Source organism: Phragmites australis, chromosome 1 (assembly GCF_958298935.1).
Source record: "Phragmites australis chromosome 1, lpPhrAust1.1, whole genome shotgun sequence".
Classification (NCBI taxonomy): Eukaryota; Viridiplantae; Streptophyta; class Magnoliopsida; order Poales; family Poaceae; genus Phragmites; species Phragmites australis.
In genome coordinates this window covers 30,527,575-30,551,421 of record NC_084921.1, presented here as the reverse complement: position 1 = coordinate 30,551,421, position 23,847 = coordinate 30,527,575, and the positions used below count along the sequence as shown (strand labels likewise).

General features: G+C 44.0%; 2 protein-coding genes across 2 annotated transcripts; both read left to right on the top strand.

Annotated features, from left to right (window-relative positions):
• The first annotated feature begins 5,274 nt into the window (after positions 1-5,274).
• LOC133914959 (protein QUIRKY-like) lies at positions 5,275-8,923 on the top strand. Its single transcript, XM_062357933.1, has one exon. The coding sequence runs from the start codon at positions 5,532-5,534 to the stop codon at positions 8,736-8,738; it is 3,207 nt and encodes a 1,068-aa protein (XP_062213917.1). The 5' UTR covers positions 5,275-5,531; the 3' UTR covers positions 8,739-8,923.
• Positions 8,924-18,215: 9,292 nt separating this feature from the next.
• LOC133914949 (probable V-type proton ATPase subunit d) lies at positions 18,216-22,836 on the top strand. Its single transcript, XM_062357921.1, has 10 exons — positions 18,216-18,571; positions 19,575-19,695; positions 19,810-19,917; positions 20,008-20,110; positions 20,199-20,279; positions 20,379-20,464; positions 20,562-20,621; positions 20,711-20,759; positions 21,744-21,878; positions 22,385-22,836. Exons 1-10 carry the CDS (start codon positions 18,391-18,393, stop codon positions 22,514-22,516), a joined length of 1,056 nt encoding a protein of 351 aa, XP_062213905.1. The 5' UTR covers positions 18,216-18,390; the 3' UTR covers positions 22,517-22,836.
• The last annotated feature ends 1,011 nt before the right edge of the window (positions 22,837-23,847 follow it).

The following is a 23,847-nucleotide window of genomic DNA, read 5'->3' as shown; positions in this document are numbered from 1 at the left end:
AAAGTCGGAGTCAGACACGAATAATGTCATAAGCTTTTAGCTTGTCAAATAGATAGGAATTGTTTACTTTATTTGCATGCCCACACAACACATTAAATAGTATAAAGGTGTAATCAAAGTAAGTATAAAGAGAATGATGGTTGAGATGTGAAAATAAGAGCATTTATTATTATCTATCTACATATGTGTGACAATCTATCTATATATTATCATATTTTACAATAGATTTTCTAGTAGCACCCAATATTCAGATATTTTAGATGAATATCAGTCATCATGTATTCTATCATATTTTTTTCTTAATTCTAGAGTCAAACACAGATGATATCAAAAAGTATCGGATAGCTATTGTTGCATCTCATATCTTATTCACAAGCCTTCGGACAGACGGGCAGATAGAAAGTATCCAACCCTTTTTACCCCTACTTGGTAATAAGCCAATATATCGATCCTTAGTTGGGTTTTCTTGAGACGAGGGCATGAGTACTATGCTGCTATCGATCCCTACCTTCACCCACGATAAACTCAATTTTGTTGAGACCCTCAAGAAAAGCTTGGAATAACCAACTAAGCACACAATAACATACACCAGAGCAAAACACACACACACACACACACACACACACACACACACACACACACACACACATATATATATATATATATATATATATATATATATATATAAGCCAATATATCGATCGTTGGGCATCGAACTCTTGGTGGTAAAGCGTCACCACACACCATCCATCCATCACCGGCTACCGGATCAGAGATCAGACGGCAACCAGTATACATTCATAGTAGTGAGCCATAGTATGATCTTTACTTGCCATATTTTGAAGTGCATATCGAAAAATTTATTCAGCGTCAGCGTATCAGCAAATCCAGCCATAGTAAATCTAAGTGTCTATAATAAGATTTTTGAATTGTTCAAAATATAAACACTTTTAGATTTAATTTAATCCACAAATTATTTATCAACGTAAACTAATAAACTAACATGTTAATATTATCAGAGCATAATCTAGATACGTATACGATAACGCTACATATGACTAAATCTACTATATTTAAAATTAGGAACTGCGAAAAATAAAATACAAGTAACATAGTTTTGCATACTGATCCTGTGTTGTAGAGGTTGCAGAAGATGCGGATTGCGCTGTGTTCACGACACGATTGATCCTATTGATGATACGTCAGATTTGTTGACGATGACAGCGAGTGATGCCCAGATAACCAGAAAGACGAGCTATGATAAAGAACTTAAGCAGTCGCGTGGAGCACTTTCTAAAAACCTTATTCGCCCCTCTCCTAATGCAAAATCTCAAGAGCCACATCTTTGGAGACCTACTATCTTATTTACCGGTGCATTGCGACGCTGGAATTGAGTCGACTATAATGGTAGCACAACAGAGGAAGGAAAAGGTAAAAATTCTAATTCTTATATTTACTCACGTAATAAGAGTGTTTCTAAATTAAATGACTACTTTCTAATTAGTAGTCTATATTATTATTTTTAATAATATTATATTCTTATATAGAGAGAGAAAATCTCTCATCTTCATCTTCATTAGTAATATGATATCAATAGATTTATTAAAAATTATTAAAATTATATAACCCCTATAATTCTAACACCGGAAACAATAGCCAGGAGATGAAATATCACGCGGAGAAATCATGAAGGACCAGATTTCAATTTCTTTTACCTGTGCGTGAAATGAGGCAGATGAAGCCCGAACGTGGAGAATTTCGTGCTCTGCTTGTGCCCGCTCGGGAGCCAAAGCGTGCTGCTGCAGAAGCAGTTTGGCAAGAGACGATGTTCCCCGAGCTCTGGCCGCTGGTCAGATGGTGTGCACCACTAGCTTGCTGTCGCCGCCATGCACCATTACGAGGAGTCATGGAGAGTTACAGCACTTCGCGAACCGACCCTCGCAGAGTTGTTGCTCGTTGCGACACCGCACGGAGAAAACCACGACGAAGAACGGGATATTCACCTCACCCCGCGGTGGCTGGAAGAGTTTCTTCATTGTCATGGATGGTGACGGTGTGGAATGGCTGTTGGATATGCTACGCGGAAGCGGCGATAGGAAGAACCTGATGTGGTTGCGGCAGGAGAAGGCAGGTGCCGGCGGCACCAGATCTGAAGACGGCTAGCGATGAGCGGCGGCCTCGAAGAACTCGCATAGCAGTGGGGCCGACGATGGCCGTGACAAAAGGAAAAAAGAATCGACGCTTTGCGTGAGAGCCCAATGAGACAAGTCGTTCCCGGCCTGGTTTGGAGATGCTTGTTTTTCATATGGATTGACGTAGTTTGGGCTTGGGATTTTCCTACCTCTGCCTCATCCAAATGAGCCCACGGGCTAACCTGGGATTCTTTTGATTTTTTATTTTTCAATATTTGTAAAAATAAATGCTAATTTCAAAATATTGGACATCTAGATGTTGGTAGAGCAATAGCAAAGTGTCACATGTTGATAGAGTAACAGCAAGGTGTCGTTCATCCAATAGACGACACCTTTAAAAAAACAAAAAAATCAAAAAATATTGTGTTCTATTATTCTCAAAATTCAAAACACTATCGAAATAGTAATGAAAAAATGTATGTTGTTGAGAATATTATGATCTAGCTCTAAAAATATGCAGATAAAAATATAATTTGTGCAATGAGAAATAGAAAAGACATTTTACTGTACATAGATTATGTACAATGAAATATGCCTTTTTTGTTTCTCATAGTAAAAGTAGTTGTTTGAGTTGAAATTTTTTGGAGAGATAGATTAGAGCATCTCTACAACATACATCTTTTTTTGGGAATTATTCATGAATGTTTTGATAGTGTTTTGAATTTTGAAAGTAATGACACATAGTGTTTTTTTAATTTTTTAAGCTATCACTCATTAAAAAAGCGATATCTTTATTTTTTAAAAAACTAGATGTGCAATATTTTAAAATAAACATGTATTTTTACAAATATTAAAAAATAAGAGTAAATAATAAATAATCGGGTTCTTTCCACGGCAGTGAGATGCTACACATGGATTGGCCCGCAATCCCGGTCCATCCAAACAGGCCTAAAATGGATGCCTTATAAAGAAAAAAAAATCCATGAAATGGATAGTTGGAAGGAAGTATTGGCGTACGAGCAAACTATATGTGCCTATTTAGCAGAATATTAGCTCTAAGAATTTCTAGAGCTAAGAATTTTTAGAGCCGGAGTTGTAAATAAATTGAGAATATTTAATTTAGATATCTTTATTTTTATTTTAGACTAAAAACAAATATTAAAACTATTTATTTTATTATATAAACTTTAAATCTTATATGGATCTCAGATCTGAAGCTCTACCACATAGGATCTATAGTGGTGCACGCTTATGTGAAAGACAACTTATGTAACCTCAACATGTTCATTACCAAGAAGTCAGAGACAAACTCCTACATATACAGAATTCATGCTTTACTGGAAGAAGTCTATTTGACCCCTCTCAACGCATGCCCCCGTCCAATTTTTCTCCTACAACTAGAAACCCAGACATGTGGCCCCCTCAACTATTGAAACGATTTTTTTTTTCCAATATGGTTTCGACCCTGGTTTTGTGTGAGGTGGACACACTGTGTCCATCCACGGTGGCAACTCCCATCTTGATGGAGAGAGAAAGATCAGGCAGGAATACAGGATGACGCGCCTCTCCCATCTCAAAGCTGATGTCGTGATTCAGTGGCACGAAGAAGAACTGAAGAAGGCAGTCAGATTTAAACACGTTCGCACGGGCGTTTTTGTTCACATCATCACACGCCACTTGAAGACAGATGGCGCCTTTTGGCGAGTCGCTAACTTGCTATCCGTCACCGTTCTGATGAACGCGTACATATGAAGCAAATGAAGATGAAGCAAAAACTAATTATAACCCTTAAGGTGACTTGTGTGTGTGAGTTAGGTACACAATAGGACAGATTTTGTCCTCCCTTTCACCAGCAGCCGTAACCATCAAACAGCGGGTATGAGCATCAAGATATGCCTAGCTCCGTCACAAGCATCTCCGGATCTATGCACAACAGCAACCATATACGTTAGTATATGAACAATATTGGCATTACCTGTATAAATATTTGGCCAATGCAAGCAAAATTACCTGTTTGAAAAAGGGGATTAGGTTCAAATCCTAAAGCTCAAACATGTATGTATCTATACCAAACAGTCCCTTGGAGAATTCACAAGAAATGATCCTTTTGTGAGTACCACCTATAGGTTTTCTTTATGACCATGTCATCAGATTGCCCACTGCACTAATACCCTCATTGTGTCTTACATTTCTGGATTGTCCTTTGTACCTATTGCTAAGCATATTGTCATCAACATCTACAGTTAAAGCTTTCCAATAATATTCTAACTTCCTGTCATTGTCATCTATGAGATCAATGAAGTTGTTCGACCGAGAATGAAGTAGTTGTGTATTTTCTCTTCAGTCCACTCGATAGGTCGCTCTCCTTCCTTCCTCTTCACTACTATAGCTTCGCTCTTCAATGTCAACCGGTTATTCCCCCTGTTGTCTTGCAGGGCATAGAGAGGTTAACTTCGATCTAAGGGAGAAGTGTTGGCCCCAACTCCAATCAAATGGCCATGTTACAACACGAATGGTGATCTCTTGGTTGCAGCTCCCAATACCTGATTAGGTGATCGCGTGCACCAAATTTTCTTGAAGATGGACACCTTGTAAGCTGCCTGAAGTAGATTTCTGTTGGAGGGAATCATTTCATATAGGGATCAAAAGAGGGCTGTGGTTACTGACGGTGGCAGAGGACACCAAGAGTGGATGAGGGAGTGACTTGTGATGACAACAGTCAGGACAAATGTAGATGGAGGGTTGGGAGGCGGAAAGATAGATGAGCGGTTGTGTTAGGTGATGGATAGGGGTTGGGGAGGGGAGAGTTGGGAGGGAACCAGTTGGATTTAACATCGGGTATGGTACGAGAATTTTACACTGTAACTAGCAGGGGGCGGTGGAAGTGGTTAAATCTAAATCTAATGGCTGACAAAAACAAGTTCAGGCAACTGATGTACGAGAAGTTCTGGACTATGGGACAGAGTCCGTGCAGGGTGCAGCAGAGCACACATTGGAAAGCTCTTTGCCATGGAGCATGGAGGTTAATTAACTGTCGACCTCCCTTTGGGAAAGCGAGGGAAAAAAAAATGCGGGAAGAAGAATTCACCAGCGTACAAACACCGCAGCAGCACCAAACCGCATCACTACACATTCAAAAGGCACCAACTTCTTCCCACCGTTGGGAGCTTCCACGTCAAGAAAGACACCAACTTCTTCTCCCTTCTCTTCCTCCGCCCCTGCTCCCTCTTGCTCAGATTCTCTCTCTCGCTAAAGCACACTACTCCAAAAGCAAAAGCAATTGATCACCCCACCACCCACACCCATCGATCATAAGGAACCCTATTCCATTCGCCGTCACCCTCTCGCTTTTCCCACCGTTGCCTCTCTCCACCCTCCCCTGCTTCTTCAGTTCCGTCCATGGCGGCCGGTGGCGGTGGTGGTCAGCCGCCGGGTACGCCGTTGATGGTGCGGAGGCTGGCTGTGGAGGTGGTGGACGCGCGGGACCTTGCGCCAAAGGACGGGCTCGGCACGTCCAGCGCCTACGCGGTCGTGGACTTCGACGGCCAGCGGAAGCGCACGCGCACCGTGCCCCGGGACCTCAACCCGCAGTGGCACGAACGACTCGAGTTCGTCGTACCCGACCCCGCGAACATGCACGCCGAGGCGCTCGACGTCTCGATCTACCACGACCGCCGTTTCAGCCCCTCCAGCAGCGGCGGCGGGGGAAGCGGGAAGAACCACTTCCTCGGCCGCGTACGCATCTACGGCTCCCAGTTCTCGCGCTGCGGGGAGGAGGGCATCGTCTACTTCCCGCTCGAGAAGCGCAGCCTGCTCAGCTGGATCCGCGGCGAGGTCGGCCTCAAGACTTACTACTATGACGAGCCGGCCGGGCCGGCGCCTCCTGAGGACAAGCCGCCGGAGCCGGCCGACAACGCGCCGCCGCCAGAGATCCCGCCAGAACAGCCGAAAGATCTCCCGGAGATGCCCGCACCGACCGAAGCCGCCGTCGAGGTGCAGCAGCCGCAGGCGCAGCCTCCCGTTATTATCGTGGGGGAAGCTCCCATGCACCCCACGATGATGCCGCCGGTGCACGGGCCTCACGGGCCAATGATGCCGCCGGTGCACGGGCCGCACGGACCAATGACGCCGCCTCCACCGGAGTCGCACCCAGAGCCGGAGCCCGCACCGGAGCCGGACGCGGGCGAGCCATACCCTCCCGAGGTGCGAAAGACGCGGATGGCGTCGAGCACGGAGCGCGTCTTTGTCGCGCGCCACCCGAGCGGCGGCTTGGGCCCGGACTATTACGCGTCCTCTCCCCGCGTCATCTCCGGGCGGTTCGTATCCACCGGCGAGGCCGTCGAGTCAGTGCAGTCGTCGTCATACGACTTGGTGGAGCCGATGCGCTACCTCTTCGTGCGTGTTGTGCAGGTGCGCGGCATCCGTGCCTGCGAGGGCCCCTACGTCAAGGTCCAGGCCGGCCCGCACTCGCTCCGGTCGCGCCCCGGCCACGATGTCTCCGGCACCGGAAACCCCGAGTGGAACCAGGTGTTCGCCATCAGCCACGCCAAGCCGGAGCCCACGCTGGAGATCTCCGTGTGGGACGGCGGGGCGCCCTCACCCGCCGACGCATTCCTCGGCGGCGTCTGCTTCGACCTCTCCGACGTGCCGGTCCGCGACCAGCCGGACGGCCCGCTGGCGCCGCAGTGGTACCGGCTCGAAGGCGGCGAGCCGGGCATAGTGACGGGGGACATCATGGTGGCGGTGTGGATCGGCACGCAGGCCGACGAGGCGTTCCCGGAGGCGTGGAACACCGACGTGCCGTACGCCGCGTACACGCGCTCCAAGGTGTACCAGTCACCCAAGCTCTGGTACCTGCGCGCGTCAGTCATCGAGGCGCAGGACCTGCGCGTGCCGGCGCCGCCGCAGGGGCTACCGTTCGACGTGCGCGTCAAGATACAGCTCGGCATCCAGTCCGCCCGGACACGCCGGTCGGTGGCCAGCAGCAGCGGCTCCGCGTTCGCGTGGTCCGAGGACCTCATGTTCGTCGCGTCCGAGCCGCTCGACGACAGCTTAATCGTGTTCGTCGAGGACCGGTCCATGATCAAGGAGCCCGCTCTTCTCGGCCACACCACCATCCCGGTGAGCTCCGTCGAGCAGCGCCTCGACGAGCGGCAGATTGTCGCGTCGCGATGGTTCAACCTTGAAGGCAGGACGTCGGATATTGGCATGGGCTCCGGCAAAGTAGGCGGTCCGCACAGCCCTACGGGCTTCTACTCAGGCCGGCTGCACCTCCGGCTCTGCCTGGAAGGCGGGTACCACGTGCTCGACGAGGCGGCACACGTGTGCAGCGACTACCGGCCGACGGCGAAGCAGCTGTGGAAGCCACCGGTGGGTGTGCTGGAGCTGGGCATCATCGGCGCATGCGGCTTGCTGCCGATGAAGACGAAGGGAGGCGCCAAGGGGTCGACGGACGCCTACTGCGCGGCCAAGTACGGCAAGAAGTGGGTGCGCACGCGCACCGTCACCGACAGCCTCAACCCGCGGTGGAACGAGCAGTACACGTGGCAGGTGTATGACCCGTGCACGGTGCTCACAGTGGCCGTGTTCGACAACTGGCGCATGTTCGCGGGCGCCGGCGACGAGCGGCAGGACTACCGCATCGGGAAGGTGCGGGTGCGCGTGTCAACGCTGGAGAGCAACCGGGTGTACACGGCGTCGTACCCGCTGCTCGTGCTGCTGCGGTCGGGGCTCAAGAAGATGGGCGAGGTGCAGCTCGCCGTGAGGTTCTCGTCGCCGGGGCAGCTGCCGGACACGTGGGCCACGTACACGTCGCCGCTGCTGCCGCGCATGCACTACCTGCGCCCGATCGGCGTTGCGCAGCAGGAGGCGCTGCGGGGCGCGGCCGTGCGCACCGTGGCGGCGTGGCTGGCGCGCTCCGAGCCGCCTCTGGGGCCGGAGGTGGTACGGTACATGCTCGACGCGGACGCGCACACATGGAGCGTGCGCCGCGCCAAGGCCAACTGGTTCCGCATCATGGGGGTGCTGGCCTGGGCCGTCGGGCTCGCGCGGTGGCTGGACGGCGTGCAGCGGTGGCGCAATCCGTCCACCACCGTACTCGTCCACGTGCTCTACCTCGTCCTCGTCTGGTACCCGGAGCTGGTCGTGCCCACGGCGTCGCTGTACGTGTTCATAATCGGCGTGTGGTACTACCGGTTCCGTCCACGGGCCCCCGCCGGCATGGACGCGCGGCTGTCGCAGGCCGACACGGTGGACGGCGACGAGCTGGAGGAGGAGTTCGACCCGGTCCCGCCGCCCGACGTCCTACGGGTGCGGTACGAGAGGCTGAGGACGCTGGCCGGCCGGGTGCAGCGCGTGATGGGCGACGTAGCGGCGCAGGGCGAGCGGCTGCAGTCTCTGGTCAGCTGGAGGGACCCGCGCGCCAGCCGGATCTTCGTGGGCGTGTGCTTCGCCGTGGCCGTGGCGCTGTACGCCATGCCGCCGAAGATGGTGGCCGTGGCCAGCGGGTTCTACTACCTGCGGCACCCGATGTTCCGGGACCCGATGCCGCCGCCGGCTGTCAACTTCTTCCGCCGGCTGCCGAGCCTCTCGGACAGGATGCTTTGAGATTGGCTCGAGTAAGAGGGACTGACTTCTTTTTTCCTGCCCCTGATTGTTCGTTCCATTTTGCTGTAATAACGGGTGTGCAACTAATGTATCGGAGAGGATAGAAACAACAAAATTCAGCATATATAGATACATCCCACAAGGAACATGATTACATGAAGATGGTAATATAGTTTGTTCAGCTCTGCTTCAGCATCGTCAGCATACGTCTCTTTAGACTGCATGAAGGCATTGAGCGCAGAAAAGTTGCTTCATACAGAGTGTTCTTGTCAATTTTGGTTTGGGGCTGGTTAGAGGTATCCATTGCTAAACATCAGCTCCCTTGCTCTGCTCACAAGTCAGATCGCCGTATCGTTGCAATCTAGTAATGACCTGACCGGATAGGTGGTCACTGATTCAGGTCCTAATTCAGCACATGGGATTTTCAGTCCTTTTCGGAAAGAAATCAGATGACAGAAGAACAAAAATGACAAGAGGGAAGGTCAGTGGGTCTTTGAGCATGGAGGTAGATGGAACCTTTTCTGCGAGATGTTTAGTCCACTAGCCATGATCAACACATATAAACAAAATAGTAATGGTTGTTCATGTAGCCTAATCTCTTTGGGTAAAAATGAGAGCACGAGACTAAGGCCTCTTTGGGACACCTTATTTCTAGAGGACTTTTACAGTACACCTAAATGAGTGTATACCGTTCATTTTCTTCTAAAGGATTTTTTTCTAAGTGGTTTTTTCTAAGATGCTGCTACTGTAGAGATCTGTGACCTATTAAGAGAGGATGAATTAGAACATCTAAAAACTAATTTAATTGACTCTAAAAATTTCAAAAGATAAATTTATATTAATTTTAATCTAAATATGCTCTAAATTTATCTAGTGTATCTATTCTACCACTCAAAAGATTTGCAACCTATTGCCAATCCTAGCAAATTACTCTAGCAAAGTAAATACACAAAGATAGATTTTAAGAATATAAATGTGGAAGCGTAAAAACGATAAAGAAAGCAAACTTGGCATAAATTTTTTTTATCTTATGATATCGAAGGTATGAATATCATCCCTAGTCTACGTTAGAGTTCAATCAAGAATATGCACCTGGTCGGCACTCAGTCACAGCTCTTAAGCTACCAAACCACTAAAACAAGGCCTCAAGCCGGATGAGCCGCTAAGCCACCAAGGCAATGCCTCACCACTAGGATCTCTTCTAGTCGCTTGCTGATGCGTGTTTGCCCGATCTTCCGAAGGTAATATGATAAGTCAATTAGTGGAGTTTCGATGTTGATGATCTAAAGGCTTCGACTAGAACAGATTGAGAACCCTCACAACCACTACACTACTACTCCGTGGTTATCAACCGTAACAAGACGCGATTACCCTCGCCAAGAAGGCTTTTCCTGCAAGCAAATCGAGAACACAAGCAAGAATAGATAGATACAATCTGAATATTACTAATTACCAATGAAGTACTCAAGTTGAGGTTCCATAAACCGAATAAGTGGCGAAACTGTATAAAACAGAATAATCTAAGCAAAACCCGAGACTAAACTACGATGGCTACTGTATATATATAGGGGGGACGTGAGAAAGTCGATCTAGGGTTGTGCAGTCATGGGAAGAGGTGTACACAACCTGAACTCCGACCCCGACACGATAACAAGACCCAACTAGGTCCAAAATGGTGATATAGCACCTTATTTCTTTGACTCTAACTAAACTATAATGAATATTCGGTCGATCTCATATCCATTAGAAAGGGATCGTCGTAAGCTTTCCAGAATGTCCAAAATTACCTAAAACGGACTTTGTATGAGAGAGTTATATCCGTTTTACTATCGCGCTAGTCTGTGACTCTACCATGACCACAACCACGACCATGACTTCGACCATGATTACGGCTAGAGCTCAGCCTCAAGTTTGAGTAGACTTGGCCTTCGAGGGGTGACATCCGAGTAAGGTTGTGGTGCTTCTCTCACGTTCCTAAGCAATAAAACATCACAAGAATTTAGTAGTAATCCATCCAAGGAAGCATGAACAACGAGAAATAGTTCACCAGGTACCAGGTGGTCTAATTGTCGTGCACGTGTTCTTTTAATTGGACCTTGTATTATTTGAGGATTATTGGCAGTATTAATCGTATCCAAAGGAACCATGGGCTCATCAGAAGTCAAATACACAGTCTCAATACATGTGTTGTCCATGCGTTGATTATGAGAACAAGAAGCAGTTTTCCACCACCCAGTAGAATCCCACTTGATGCCAAGGGGCTTTATGCCTAGCTATACTCGTTGGACCGAGCACAGTGAAGCTGAGATCGTATAGGAAGGGCAATACATTAGTAGAGAAGATGAAGACATGTCCACTGATATGCCGCCTAACGAATACACCAATATGCTGCCTACCGGAGATATGTTGGTCGATGATGATCTAGAGGAGATGTTGGCTAACGTTGACGCCGATGATTTGGAGCAGATATTGCACGATGGGGAGGAGAACTTCACCAATAAAAAGAGAGTTTCAAAAGTTCCAGCAAATGTTAGAGGACTAAAATACTGTTGTTCTCGGGCTGCGAGAAGGAGCACACAAAGTTGCATATTGTGCTTTCACTGCTACAATTGAAGACAAGCAACGAGTGATCTGATACAAGCTTTACAGAGTTGTTACTATTTTTGCAGAAATTTCTTCTAAAGGGAAATATGCTACTAAAATATACGTACCAGGCCAAGCAGGTTGTGTGCCTATTGGGGTTGGAAGTGCAGAAAATGCATGCATGTCCAAACAATTGCATGTTGTATCACAAAGAGTATGCAGACTTGAAAGCGTGTCTTGTCTATGGTGCATCACAGTACAAGCGTGACCGTGATGATATCGATGGTGAAGGAAACAATAAAAGGCCTCCCGTCAAGGTGATATGGTATTTTCCTATAGCCCCTCATTTAGAGCATTTATTTGCGAACAAAAGGCATGTCGAACTGATGCGGTGGCACGCCAAGGAGCACAAGAATGATGGAATGCTGAGATACCTCGCTGATTCTACATAGTGGAGAAACACCGATAGGAAATACAAGGATCCGTTTGCAGAAGATGTGAGGAATATAAGATTTGGGTTGAGTACGGATGTGATGAATCCATTCAGCAATATGTGCAGTAGTCATATCACTTAGCATGTGACTCTATATATCTACAACCTTCCTCATTAGTTGTGTATGAAGCGAAAATACATTATGAAGTCGGTGCCGATACCAGGGCTAAGGCAACTTAACAACGATATCAATGTCTACCTGAAACCATCAATGAAAGATCTATGGAATGATGGTGTACATATATGTGATGCATTCAAACGAGAGAACTTCACCCTACACGCAATGCTATTCATAATAATCTAAGATTGGTTAGTCCTTGGCAACCTATTGGGCCAGACTATCAACGGCTATTGTGCATGCATGCATTGTTTGGATGAAACGGGGAGCTTGTGTCAATCCGTGGAAGGGGATACTTGTTCTTAACGGTGACCGCGTTCAATGGATGGTAGTTAACACACATCCGCAAAGACTGATCCTTCTTCTTCACAAAGAGTGCCAGCATCCCCTAGGTAAAGAACTCGAACGAATGGGTAGAATGCATGATCAAAAGCGTAGTGCAAGGTATGCGAAAACGCAGCCTAGCTCACAATTCACAACACGTTACTTCTCGAGTGCATCTCTCCCCAACACACATCGCAATCACATTCATCACCCTTCGCACGAAAAGAATAAGTATTCGCGCGAACGGTGCTTGTGCAACTCGCTGCATAAGCGATGTTTTATACGTGGTTCCCCACGTATTCACTTCCCGTACCATCACGTTACGGGACACCCCATATAATCCTCACATGGGTAGACGACCATAACTACTATCGTATGGTGGATATTCATATGTTATTGCTAACGTATTCACTTTCCGTACCATTGCTGTACGGGACACACCAGACCCCTGCCTCGCACTGGTTGAGCCCCCGATATTAACTGCAATTGGGATGCGTTCCTTACCTTTTTCGTCGATGCAATATGATTCACAGAAATGCAACAACATAATGCGAAACTAAACGGCTGTACGTTATGCTTAGGGGCATAATAGCAAGTTCATACATATTAGCAAAAGAAACTGCAGTGGGTTGATTAGTGATGTTGACACATTTATTGACCCACGCCCTAAGCATATTTAGGCTACTTCATTAAAACTAGCGCCGATATCACGCTGTGAGGAACCGTCTAAATAGTATTCTAATTAATTATTAAGTCGATCATTTACTAAGGAATAAGTCAATTTTACTCCCTCGAACTATCACGTTTCTCTGCCTGAACTTTTAAACCATCTATTTTACTCCCCCGAACTATCAATACTGTCCATTTTACCCCTCGGAGTGGTGTTTCTCGGTGGTTTTGATGACGTGGTGGCGTTTCGCCACGTGGTAGTCCTAGCCAGCGTGTCCAGTCAGCGTGCTGACATCAGCGTTGCGTAGTAATTTGATTTTTCTTTAGAAAAATAATTCATGAAAATAGATTATTCCAAAAAAATAGGTTTTATGTTTAGAAAAAAAATCCAAAAAATATAAAATGATTTAGATAAATGTTTTAATGTGTTTTTAGCTCAGTTTTAATTTCTGCAAATACTATTTAATGTTTTTCTAATGTAAAAATTATTCCAAAAATGTTAGAATAAATGTTTTAATTTGGAATATAGTTTTAGAAAATATAGATTAATTTTGATAAATTTAAAAATATTTTCTTTGATAAAATAAATGCTTTTAATATGTTTTTTTAATATTAAACTAGTTTTATTTATAGAAAAATTAGGTTTAATTCCAGAAAAATAGTTTTCATCATTTTTAGTCGTAGTTTTCGCGTCATTTCTAGCCGTTTAAAATTAGTTTAGCCGTACTTTTTGACATATTTTGGGCACATTTGAGCATATTTTGAGCACATTTTGGCACATTTGGACATATTTTATCATATTTTAGCCACATTTGGGGCACATTTGGTCACATTTTAGCTACATTTTGATCACATTTGGGTACATTTTGGGCACATTTGGACCCATTTTAAACACATTTAAGCACATTTTTATACATTTTTGCTAAATTTGGGCACATTTTAGGCATATTTGGCCACATTTTAGGCATATTTGGCCATATTTGGACACATTTTAGCCATATTCGGGCATATTTTGGTATATTTTGGGTACATTTAGGCACATTTGGAGCACATTTTGGACACATTTGGACAAAATATGGCTAAATGTGCCCAAAATATACCCAAATATGACCAAATGTGCCAAAATATGACCAAAATATGTTAAAATGTGCTAAAAATGTGCTCAAATATGACCCAAATATGCCTAAATATGACCAAAATATAGCAAAATATGATCAAAATGTGCCCAAATGGGACGAAAATGTAAAAAAATATATGCTCAAATATACCCAAAATATGCAAAAAATACGTCTAAATGAATTTTAAATGGCTAGAAACGACGCGAAACTACGACTAAAAATGACGAAAACTATTTTTTGGATTTAAACCAATTTTTTCTAGAATTAAAACTAATTTTATATGAAAAAACATATTAAAAGCATTTATTTTATCAAGGAATATATTTTAAAACTTTATCAGAATTAATATATATTTTCTAAAACTATTTTCCAAATTAAAACATTTATTCTAACATTTTTGGAATAATTTTTACACTAGAAAAACATTAAATAATATTTATAGAAGTAAAAACAGAGCTAAAAACATTTTAAAACATTTATCTAAATCATTTTATATTTTTTGGATTTTTTTATAAACATAAAACTATTTTTCGGAATAATCTATTTTCACGAATTATTTTTCTAAACAAAAATCGAATTACTGCGCAACGCTGATGTCAACACGTTGACTGAACACGCTAACTAGGACTGCCACATGGAGAAACCACCACCACATCATCAAAACCACCGAGAAAAACCACTCCGGACGGTAAAATGGACGATATTGATAGTTCGGGTAGTAAAATGGACGGTTTAAAAGTTCAGAGGGTTATCTGGACAAACGTGATAGTTCGAGGGAGTAAAATGAACTTATTCCTTTACTTAATCACGACTTCAAAGATTAACCAGAATACTATCCTGGTAGTCCCAGCACGTGTTTTGTGCCCAAGATCGGAACACATACTTTTACAACATAAGCAATCACAACCAAGCTTAATAAAGAGCGAGTAATTAACATTATATTACAAGTTCTTAAACATCCAACCATTTACAACAATTTACATCAAAAGAGATAAAACTACACAGCGGAAGAATTAAAACTTAACAATAACAAATAGATCCGTGGAGCCATATGCCCTTAGGCTCTACCCAAACCTTGTCACATGAGTAGACGACACTACTCTTACCCGCCATCGGCACTGGTGGACATGAAGTAGCCAGAAGCTAACATTTCCTCGCCTGCCAACCTGAAAGAACAGCATGAGTACAAAAGTACTTGCAAAACTTAAACCATATAGGGCACATATAAATAGCCCTACTCCAAGGGTTATACATTGAGTTATTAGCAAGAAAAAGGCAACAAGGTTAAGTAAATATTCATATGCGTAAGCAACCTAATATTTATGTGTGAGAACCTATACTTAACCAAAACACATATCCAATCTACCCTGTAAATACCAACATGCACATAAATGTAAAATGATCCATCTCATGTAACCAGGGATCATCACCAACCATACCCAACACACCCTCCATACCAAACATCTCATATTCGTAACTCTACGACCGATGCGGATGGACAAAAACTTGCTCATAATCGAGAGTGCGACAATTCAAATTAATTTTACACCCTGCAAGGGAGTACTCCTTGACCCACACGACACGAGATCACCCTCCATACAACTCGTCGGTTGCAAGCGATGATTTACGCCTCGACCTTTCATGTACCCACCCTGAACCTTTGTCCCCATGCCCGATGCATGTGGAGGCCACCTAGACCCCATGGGTACGATGTCTTACTGGCGGATCTCAGGTGGCTCTACAAACCCTTGCTCACACCCCGGGAGCATGAGTCAAATGGACGCAGCGACTTATGGTACTTGGCTTACCTATCCTATATTCGGGTATGTGGTGAGCACGAAAAAGTGCTAAAGCTAACGGCACCGATGGACGGTGCTTAAATGATGCAAGTGGTATATGGCATCCAGGCTCCTCTCCCGACCTACCCTTAGCACCGTCCTCATCTCGTCTCATTCTCACATCTCATCCAACCTGACATCATAATTATAAATGTGCAAGTGCTCCAAAAATTCTACCAATTTGTGTGCTGCGTTTGCAAAACGAGATGAACCCATTTAAAATGGATTCACCTGCCGCATCAAAATGAAACTTAACTAAACGAACTAGGGTTTTAGAGTTTGGCTAAGAGAAAGCCGAAAAACTTCTTTCCTAGCAGAGTCGCCAAAAAGTGTGTTGACGCGAAAAGTTGTCTCACTAAACACTGAGCATCTCGTGTGCAATATTCAACGAGCGGCACCCAGGGCACCCTATTCGTGGCGTTGTGTCGTCGAACTTTTGTTGTCACCCATAGTCGGGAGGGACCCTGTCGGAGTGTGGATGACCGGCGGCTTGTCTTTGGTTGTCGACATCAAGAATAGGAAGCAATATAGATGGAAAAAGAGAATGGGACTACAAGAGCTAGACAAAAGACGAAAGATAATATAAATTATGTTTAATCGATTGGTTGATATCTTCAATCGGCCATGATCCTCTCATATTAAAGGGCAACAGGTCTTAGCCGTAAGAGAGCAAGACTCCTAATTCAAATCAAACAAGACTTACAGGTATGATTTGGTTATACATACCTGATCTCCAAACTTTCTATAACTAACAGATATTTCCTATTTGACCATATAAAACTCTCATATATCTACTCAAATACCTTTTAATGTAGTTCATCCTTCTTGAATTTGACTAACTCTTCTATCTTTCGAGAGACCAACAATAGGAACAAACCATGGTCACTGATCGCCTGGTCATTGATTACGACCACTGATCGTAGTTACTCTGGTCATAGCACTATTCATCTAGTCGAAGGCACTGTTCATCGGGTTGCAGTACTATTCATCTGATCACGATACTTTTCATCTGATCAGGGTACTGTTCATCTGGTTGTCCATTAAGCCAATCATCGCTATAATGCCCACTATAAATACCAAATCTTGTCATCAAAAGCGGTCCCGTCATCCAATCTGTGATTGTTTCCCACCACTACACTAACCCATCTTCGACATGCTGCCGTTGAGTGGCCCTGGTCCTTTTGGGGTCTGTTTGGATGACGGGATGAAGCCGGATGGGACGGGGCAGCCTGCGATCGATCGGTGTTTGGTTCACGTACGGGGATGGATAGGGTGGCCTACGGGTGGAATATTCCACGTAAATGCTGGTTGGAGCGAGCCGGCCGAATCGGTCGGATGGAGCCATCCAATCGCGCTCGTCCGTGTATATGTGCGTTCTGATTTTCTATTTAACTCATAATTTCATTTGAAAATATAAACATGATCTAAAAATTCTAAAAGTTTTTATAAGTAAGCTAGAGCTCACTAGCAACCTGTTTTAATTAGTTTAATAAAAAAGCCTGAGTTAATATTTAATTAAAATTCTTCAAAAAAGCCTACTTTTGTAACTTCTAGCAATTTTTAATGCTTTAAATAAATTTTTAAAAATATAAAAAAATTCAATATTCTTCTCATATGATGTACTATAACTATAAATAGATCATCCTATCCACTCTCATCCCATCAACCAAACAGAAAACTGGCTCATCTCATCCACTCTCATCTCGCCAACCAAACAGAAAACTAGCTCATCTCATCCACTCTCATCCCGCCAGCGAAACAGAAAACTGACTTATCCTATCCATCCCAACCAAACAAAAAATTGGATCATCTCATCCAGCAAAACATGGATGGCCCTATCATATCCAACCTTGCCCTCCAACCAAACGGAGCCTTGACGCTCATAGCTCCGCTGCCACTGCCGCCTACTGCAGGTGAAGCCATAGGACCTTACTCATCCTTGAACCCTAACCCCTCTTGCTGGCCAATCTGTAGCAACACACGATGTACAACCAGTTTAAAAAATAAGCTATAATTTTACATCTAGTTTTCTACAATCCTTTTAAACCATTTGGCCAGTTTCATCACCAGGTGGTCAAGATCAGACGAACGAGGATGCCCCAACAGGAGAAACTGAGACAACCTACGTGTCAAATTCGGATATCAGGCACTTAACTTTTTGCTACTCTTACAAGGTAAATAATAATAAATTTACCATTTTGATCCACATTTAATAACTCATGTGGCAATAACTCATGTAGCCTCACATGTTAGAAAAACCAATTTAGCACACGATAAAATAATAAATAATTAAATAGTCCCTAGATGTCACAAGCTTCGCCAACGAGTTCCATCTAATAAAAACTGTTCTTCCACCCCACTGCGACCGCGACCCCACCTTCCGGATCTCATCGACGACCTCCTCCCTCCCGATCCCGCCCTCCCGCCGCGCGCCGCGACCCCCGCCACCGCGCTGCCTCCCCCGAAACCCCCAACCCACCGAGGCATCTCCGGCGAGCGGGCGGCGACGATGTACGGGTGGGAGATGCTGTCGTTCAATATCCACGATGGGTTCCTGGAGGCCATCGTGCGGGGGAACCGCTCGGGACTCCTCACCGCCGCCGACTACAACAACCTCTGCCAGTGCGAGAACCTAGACGACGTCAAGATGCACCTCACCGCCACCGAGTACGGGCCCTACCTTCAGAACGGTGAGATCCTCTAGCTTCCTTGGGTTCGGGTAGGGTGGGGCGCTACCGTGCCGTTGCGCTGCTCGATCTGCGGCTTCTCGTGCGTGGCGATTCGCGATCCGCCCCGCGCGAATTGCGATCGCGATTGGGGATTTGGGAGTAGTGCTACTAGCAGCGCTCGTCCTCGAGCTAGAGTACCGTGCATTGTTGCTTCATTTGAGGGATCTCGATCGTTAGTTCATATTACTTGGTACATGGTAGCTATGTGAATTCAACTAGTCGCTTAAGCCCACTAGGTCCTGTATGTTGAGATCATTAATTAGTAGATTGAACATATTGTTCTTGGGGGCTAGTTAAGAATACCATATCCGAGCCCTCTTGTCTCCGGATTAATATGTTTATACATGTGATTTGAAATTCAGAACAATTCCTGCAGGTTAGCTTAGTCCTGATCTGATGCCTGTAAACTGCTCTTGAAGCTGCACAAACAAGATCTTTTTGTTGATTAACCACTTAGGAGTGTTTTATGAGCTAAAATCCACATGCGCTTGTGCATCAACTGCATCAGGCCATCAGCAAAACATGTTCAGTCAAGTTTTGCTTCTGCTGTTCTGCCTAACAATAGATTACCATAATCTTCAACCCTTAACACTCGCCATCATTTGGTGGCCGGATTATTTTGCAGATTTTTGCATATTCCATACTAGCTTTTTCTGATGTCTTATCTCACTGGGCTTCGTTTCTATGTATAGAGGATGTGGTGTTTACTTGCTAAGGGTTCTATATCCTTCCATGTGTCTCTCACACTAGAAGGATACATATAGTTTCTCTTATCTCTACCACTGTTATGCTGAATGCGTGAATTTTTCATTTCTGTGCTATAATGGGCAGGAGTTCTGCCAAATCAATAAAGTTTGTGCCGAGTAAACGTGGCAATTTTTCTCATAATATGATTGCAGTGTATGCTCATTCAATGCATTTTGGTGATGCAACTGTACTGGGAACTTATTTCTGTTGAACGCAGAGCCTTCTCCCTTGCACACAACAACAATTGTGGAAAAGTGCACTCTTAAACTGGTTGATGAGTACAAACACATGCTGTGCCAGGCCACCGAACCACTATCTACATTCTTGCAGTATATTACGTAAGTGGAAACTATTTGTTAGTATGCTTTTTTTATATCTTTTTCCTCGACACGTGTTAACATTTCCTACTCTAGTGCAGTAGTTTGATCCTAACAGGATAACGTTTTTTACAGGTACGGGCACATGATTGATAATGTTGTCCTTATTGTTACTGGGACATTGCATGAGAGAGATGTTAATGAACTGTTGGAGAAATGCCATCCATTGGGCATGTTTGACAGGTATTATTGTTTTTCTATCCGTCTTTTGTTCAGTGGAGATGTGCCAGAAACTCAGAATACTAATCATTCATCTTACTTGCTGATCAACAGCATCGCATCTCTTGCGGTTGCTCAAAACATGCGTGAGCTTTACAGATTGGTTCTAGTTGATACACCATTGGCCCCGTACTTTTCAGAGTGCATTACATCTGAGGTAAAAAGCTTGTGTCGATCATTTTTGTACTTTACTTTTAGTGACAGCTAAGGATGCCTTGGTAATGAGTGATATCTGCATTTTGTAGGATTTGGATGACATGAATATTGAGATTATGAGGAACACTCTCTACAAAGCATATCTTGAGGATTTTTACAAATTTTGCCAGGTATATAGTACTTACAGAGTCATCACTTTGACTCTCAATAGTCTTAATATTTCATTTGCTTTTGTTTCATTTGTTTTCTAAATGACTTCTTTTGTATAGAAACTCGGTGGTGCGACAGCTGAGATCATGTGCGATCTCCTTTCATTTGAAGCTGACAGAAGAGCTGTTAACATTACAATAAATAGGTGAAGTGCTAATTTTCTCATTTTCATCTTGGCATTTTTCAGTTCCACATGCACAATTGCTTTAATACTGTCCTAATTTCTATGTCATGTTTTGCAGCATTGGGACTGAGTTGACTAGAGATGACCGCCGGAAGCTGTACTCCAACTTTGGTTTATTGTAATTTTCCATTGATAGCAACACTAGCTGTACTTTTTGTCAAGATGTGTGTGTTTTTCATGTGGATGTAATATTTTGATATCCTCTAGGTATCCATATGGTCACGAAGAACTGGCTGTTTGCGAGGATGTTGACCAGGTTTGTCTCTATTATGCTCCACGTTCATTGCAGCAACTTTTTATTTTCAATTGTTAAACACATCCTGCAATGCTCTGTACTGATTTAGTTCATTGTGCTGCTTATTTTGTGTTCTTAGTGGTTATGTTCTACAGCGATTTTTTAATAGTAAAACAATGCCTGTTGGAGTGCTATCCATCTGTTTGATGAAAAAACCAGTGATAAGACTGCTCATAAGGCCTGTTGAAACATACGATGTCCTAGGCCAAATGCTTCATCCTGAAGAAATGGAGAAGCATGGTATTCCACGGGAGAGGTCTTGTGGCACACGTTATGTGTGATGGTCATATATCGAACATGCTTTTGTGACTTCCCTTTTATATCAGCAGCAGTGGTGTGGTTGATTTGGCCAACACATAATATAGTTATTTTATCTCATGCTAATATAAAGTGTTTCTTATGGACTTTTTGCTATATTGACTGCTTATCCTTAAGATATGGAGTATCATTGCACAGGGTGTATGTTTCTGACACCATACGTGTGTGATCATCATACGCCAAACTATTTATTTCTTGCATTTTGAAGCTGGCTTAGCTATATATTAATATATTATCAGTTTATCATCAACACAGATGTCATTAGTTGAAAAAAAATAATTTTAATTTGTGCCCTTTGGTCTTGCGTGCTTGTTAGGATATCCCTTTTTTGAGTGTCATGTTATGTATATTTAGTGTGCGTTGCAATTATGTTTGATATTTTCCATTATGGTCTTTCTCACTTGAAGTTGAAATGTCTTTCTAGGGCCTCTTTGGATAGGGGGAATTGGGATTCAAACGTGTAGGATAATACTTTAATAGAACATACCTGTAGTCTTTCAAGATGGATTGTCTCACTGTCATCTGTACTACGCATAGACTATGGTCATATCTTTCTCATAGTGAAACTTGTGTGGTTGCATCAGTTATTTTGATTGTCATAATACTTGTTTCTTGTTCATGGTGTAGGTGCGTGGTGTGATGGAGAAGTACCCACCATACCAGTCTATATTTTCTAGGATTTCATATGGAGAAAGTCAGATGTTGGATAAGGCCTTTTACGAGGAGGAAGTGCGGAGGCTATGTTTGTCCTTTGAGCAGCAGGTATATTTTTCTGCTTTAAATATGCTATACAAATTGCTTCATATATGAAATATAACCTTGGTGGGATATGTAAATGTGTTAGGTCCTCTGTGAATAACCTTGTGAAGAATCTCACCTTGAAGGGATCTTCCAGTTTCCTTGTGAGGTTTATGACTAAACACTCCATAAAGATAATTGGCAAATAAGAATTAGAAGTTCTGCTTAGAAAATTGGTATGGTTCCCATGAAGGCAAACTGAATTAACCAGGGTCTCTGTATATCGTGCCCAGCCACCTGTGACACATATGATGCACATGACACACATGCTTTTATGCACCATCTATACAAACACTCTGCATTCCACTCAAGTGATTGCTTCTTATATTCTCAAGGCTGTCTTTCCTTTTGGTGGATGAGTGGGTGGGAGCGTTATTGCTGACTTGCCTCCCAAAAATTCAAAGCTATTCTCCAAGGCGTCAGCTCATTCTTGGTGCTATCTTTTGACACATCTTTTCTTGGCATTGCAGTTCCACTACGCCGTTTTCTTTGCATACATCAGGCTACGTGAGCAGGAGATAAGGAACCTGATGTGGATCTCCGAATGTGTCGCTCAGAATCAGAAGGCCAGAGTCCACGACAGTGTCGTATTTATCTTTTGAGCACCCCCTGTAACACTATATATGGTTGTACAAAATGCCTACTTTGATGATGGCACAATCAGTTGCACTCGTTATAAACCTGGGACTTATTATGTCCATTGTCTCTTTCTACGCGGCAGAAGAGCCAGACCTGGAGTCCACGTATTATTTGTTTTGTAGTAAAAATAATAAAGGCGTGATTGTCTGGTATACTAAATAAAATGTTGTCTATTTTTAGACTGAAATCTTGTGTATTTTGGGGCAAGCTTTCATTGCTAATGTCCAGTTTGCTGGCAATGTACATCAGATGGTCTGTTCTTTATTAATGTCCAACTTATGTCCGTGCCTTTGTTGTGTTCTCTGTCAACTTTGTTCGAGTATGAAATGTAATTGGACAGAGAGTAGGCGATAGAGAAATGAATCGATTGTTTTCTATTGCAATATTGTACATTTATACAGATTGAATGGATAGGAGATACTGTTGGGGAGACACCCCTCCCGAACGAACAACAATAACCGCAGTTGCAGTTGCGAAAATGATTATCAACCGTAACGCTTACTCTAGATTCCAGTCTTGCAAGATCCGAATAGGATTGAAAGGCTATGAATGTAGAAAGGTTCCATATCAATAGAAAGGAATAGGCAAACCTACCCAGCTGGCTGGTCAATCTCAGTGATCTTATCGGCCGGCAAAGCGGAGACGGACGAGTGATTCCTCAATAAAACAAATGGGATTTTGAGGGAGGGCTGAACGTGATGTACTGAAGGGTTCGCTTTTGCTGATCGGTGCCAGTCTTTCCTGCTCCCTCTCAGTTCCTCCGCAATCGACTTACCAGAAATCGGGCAAAATTAGTACCCAGCATACGTATATATCTAGAAGTAGTTACAACACAGAGATACATAGCATGGCAGTTCTAGTTACTCTTTATTGGTAATTTGTTTTTATCGCCCTCATATAACACTTCTTCCAGTCGGATCACTTGGAAAAGAAAGAATCCATGATGTGCATGTGCCTTTTGGTATGTGCATGTGCCTTTTGGTCTTGTTTGTTATCTATATATAGGGTAATGAAAATTTCAAAAACTGGAAAAAGCATTAGGCTATGCTTGGGAACCCACAACACCGCTGGGTTCTCTGCCTTCCAGGGAGAAAGCCTGCGCCAAAAATTTCCATGGGCCAACAAACTAGCCCATTTGGAAGCCCGCTTCATAGGGTCTTTGGCCCAACCTACTCGACTTTTTTTTTATTTTATATTTTTTTATTAAAAATTTAAATAAATAGATTCCCCATAGGAGAATTTATAAAACTAAGCGCCTGCAGCCCTCTAAAAGTGCGGTTAGGGCCTCTAACCG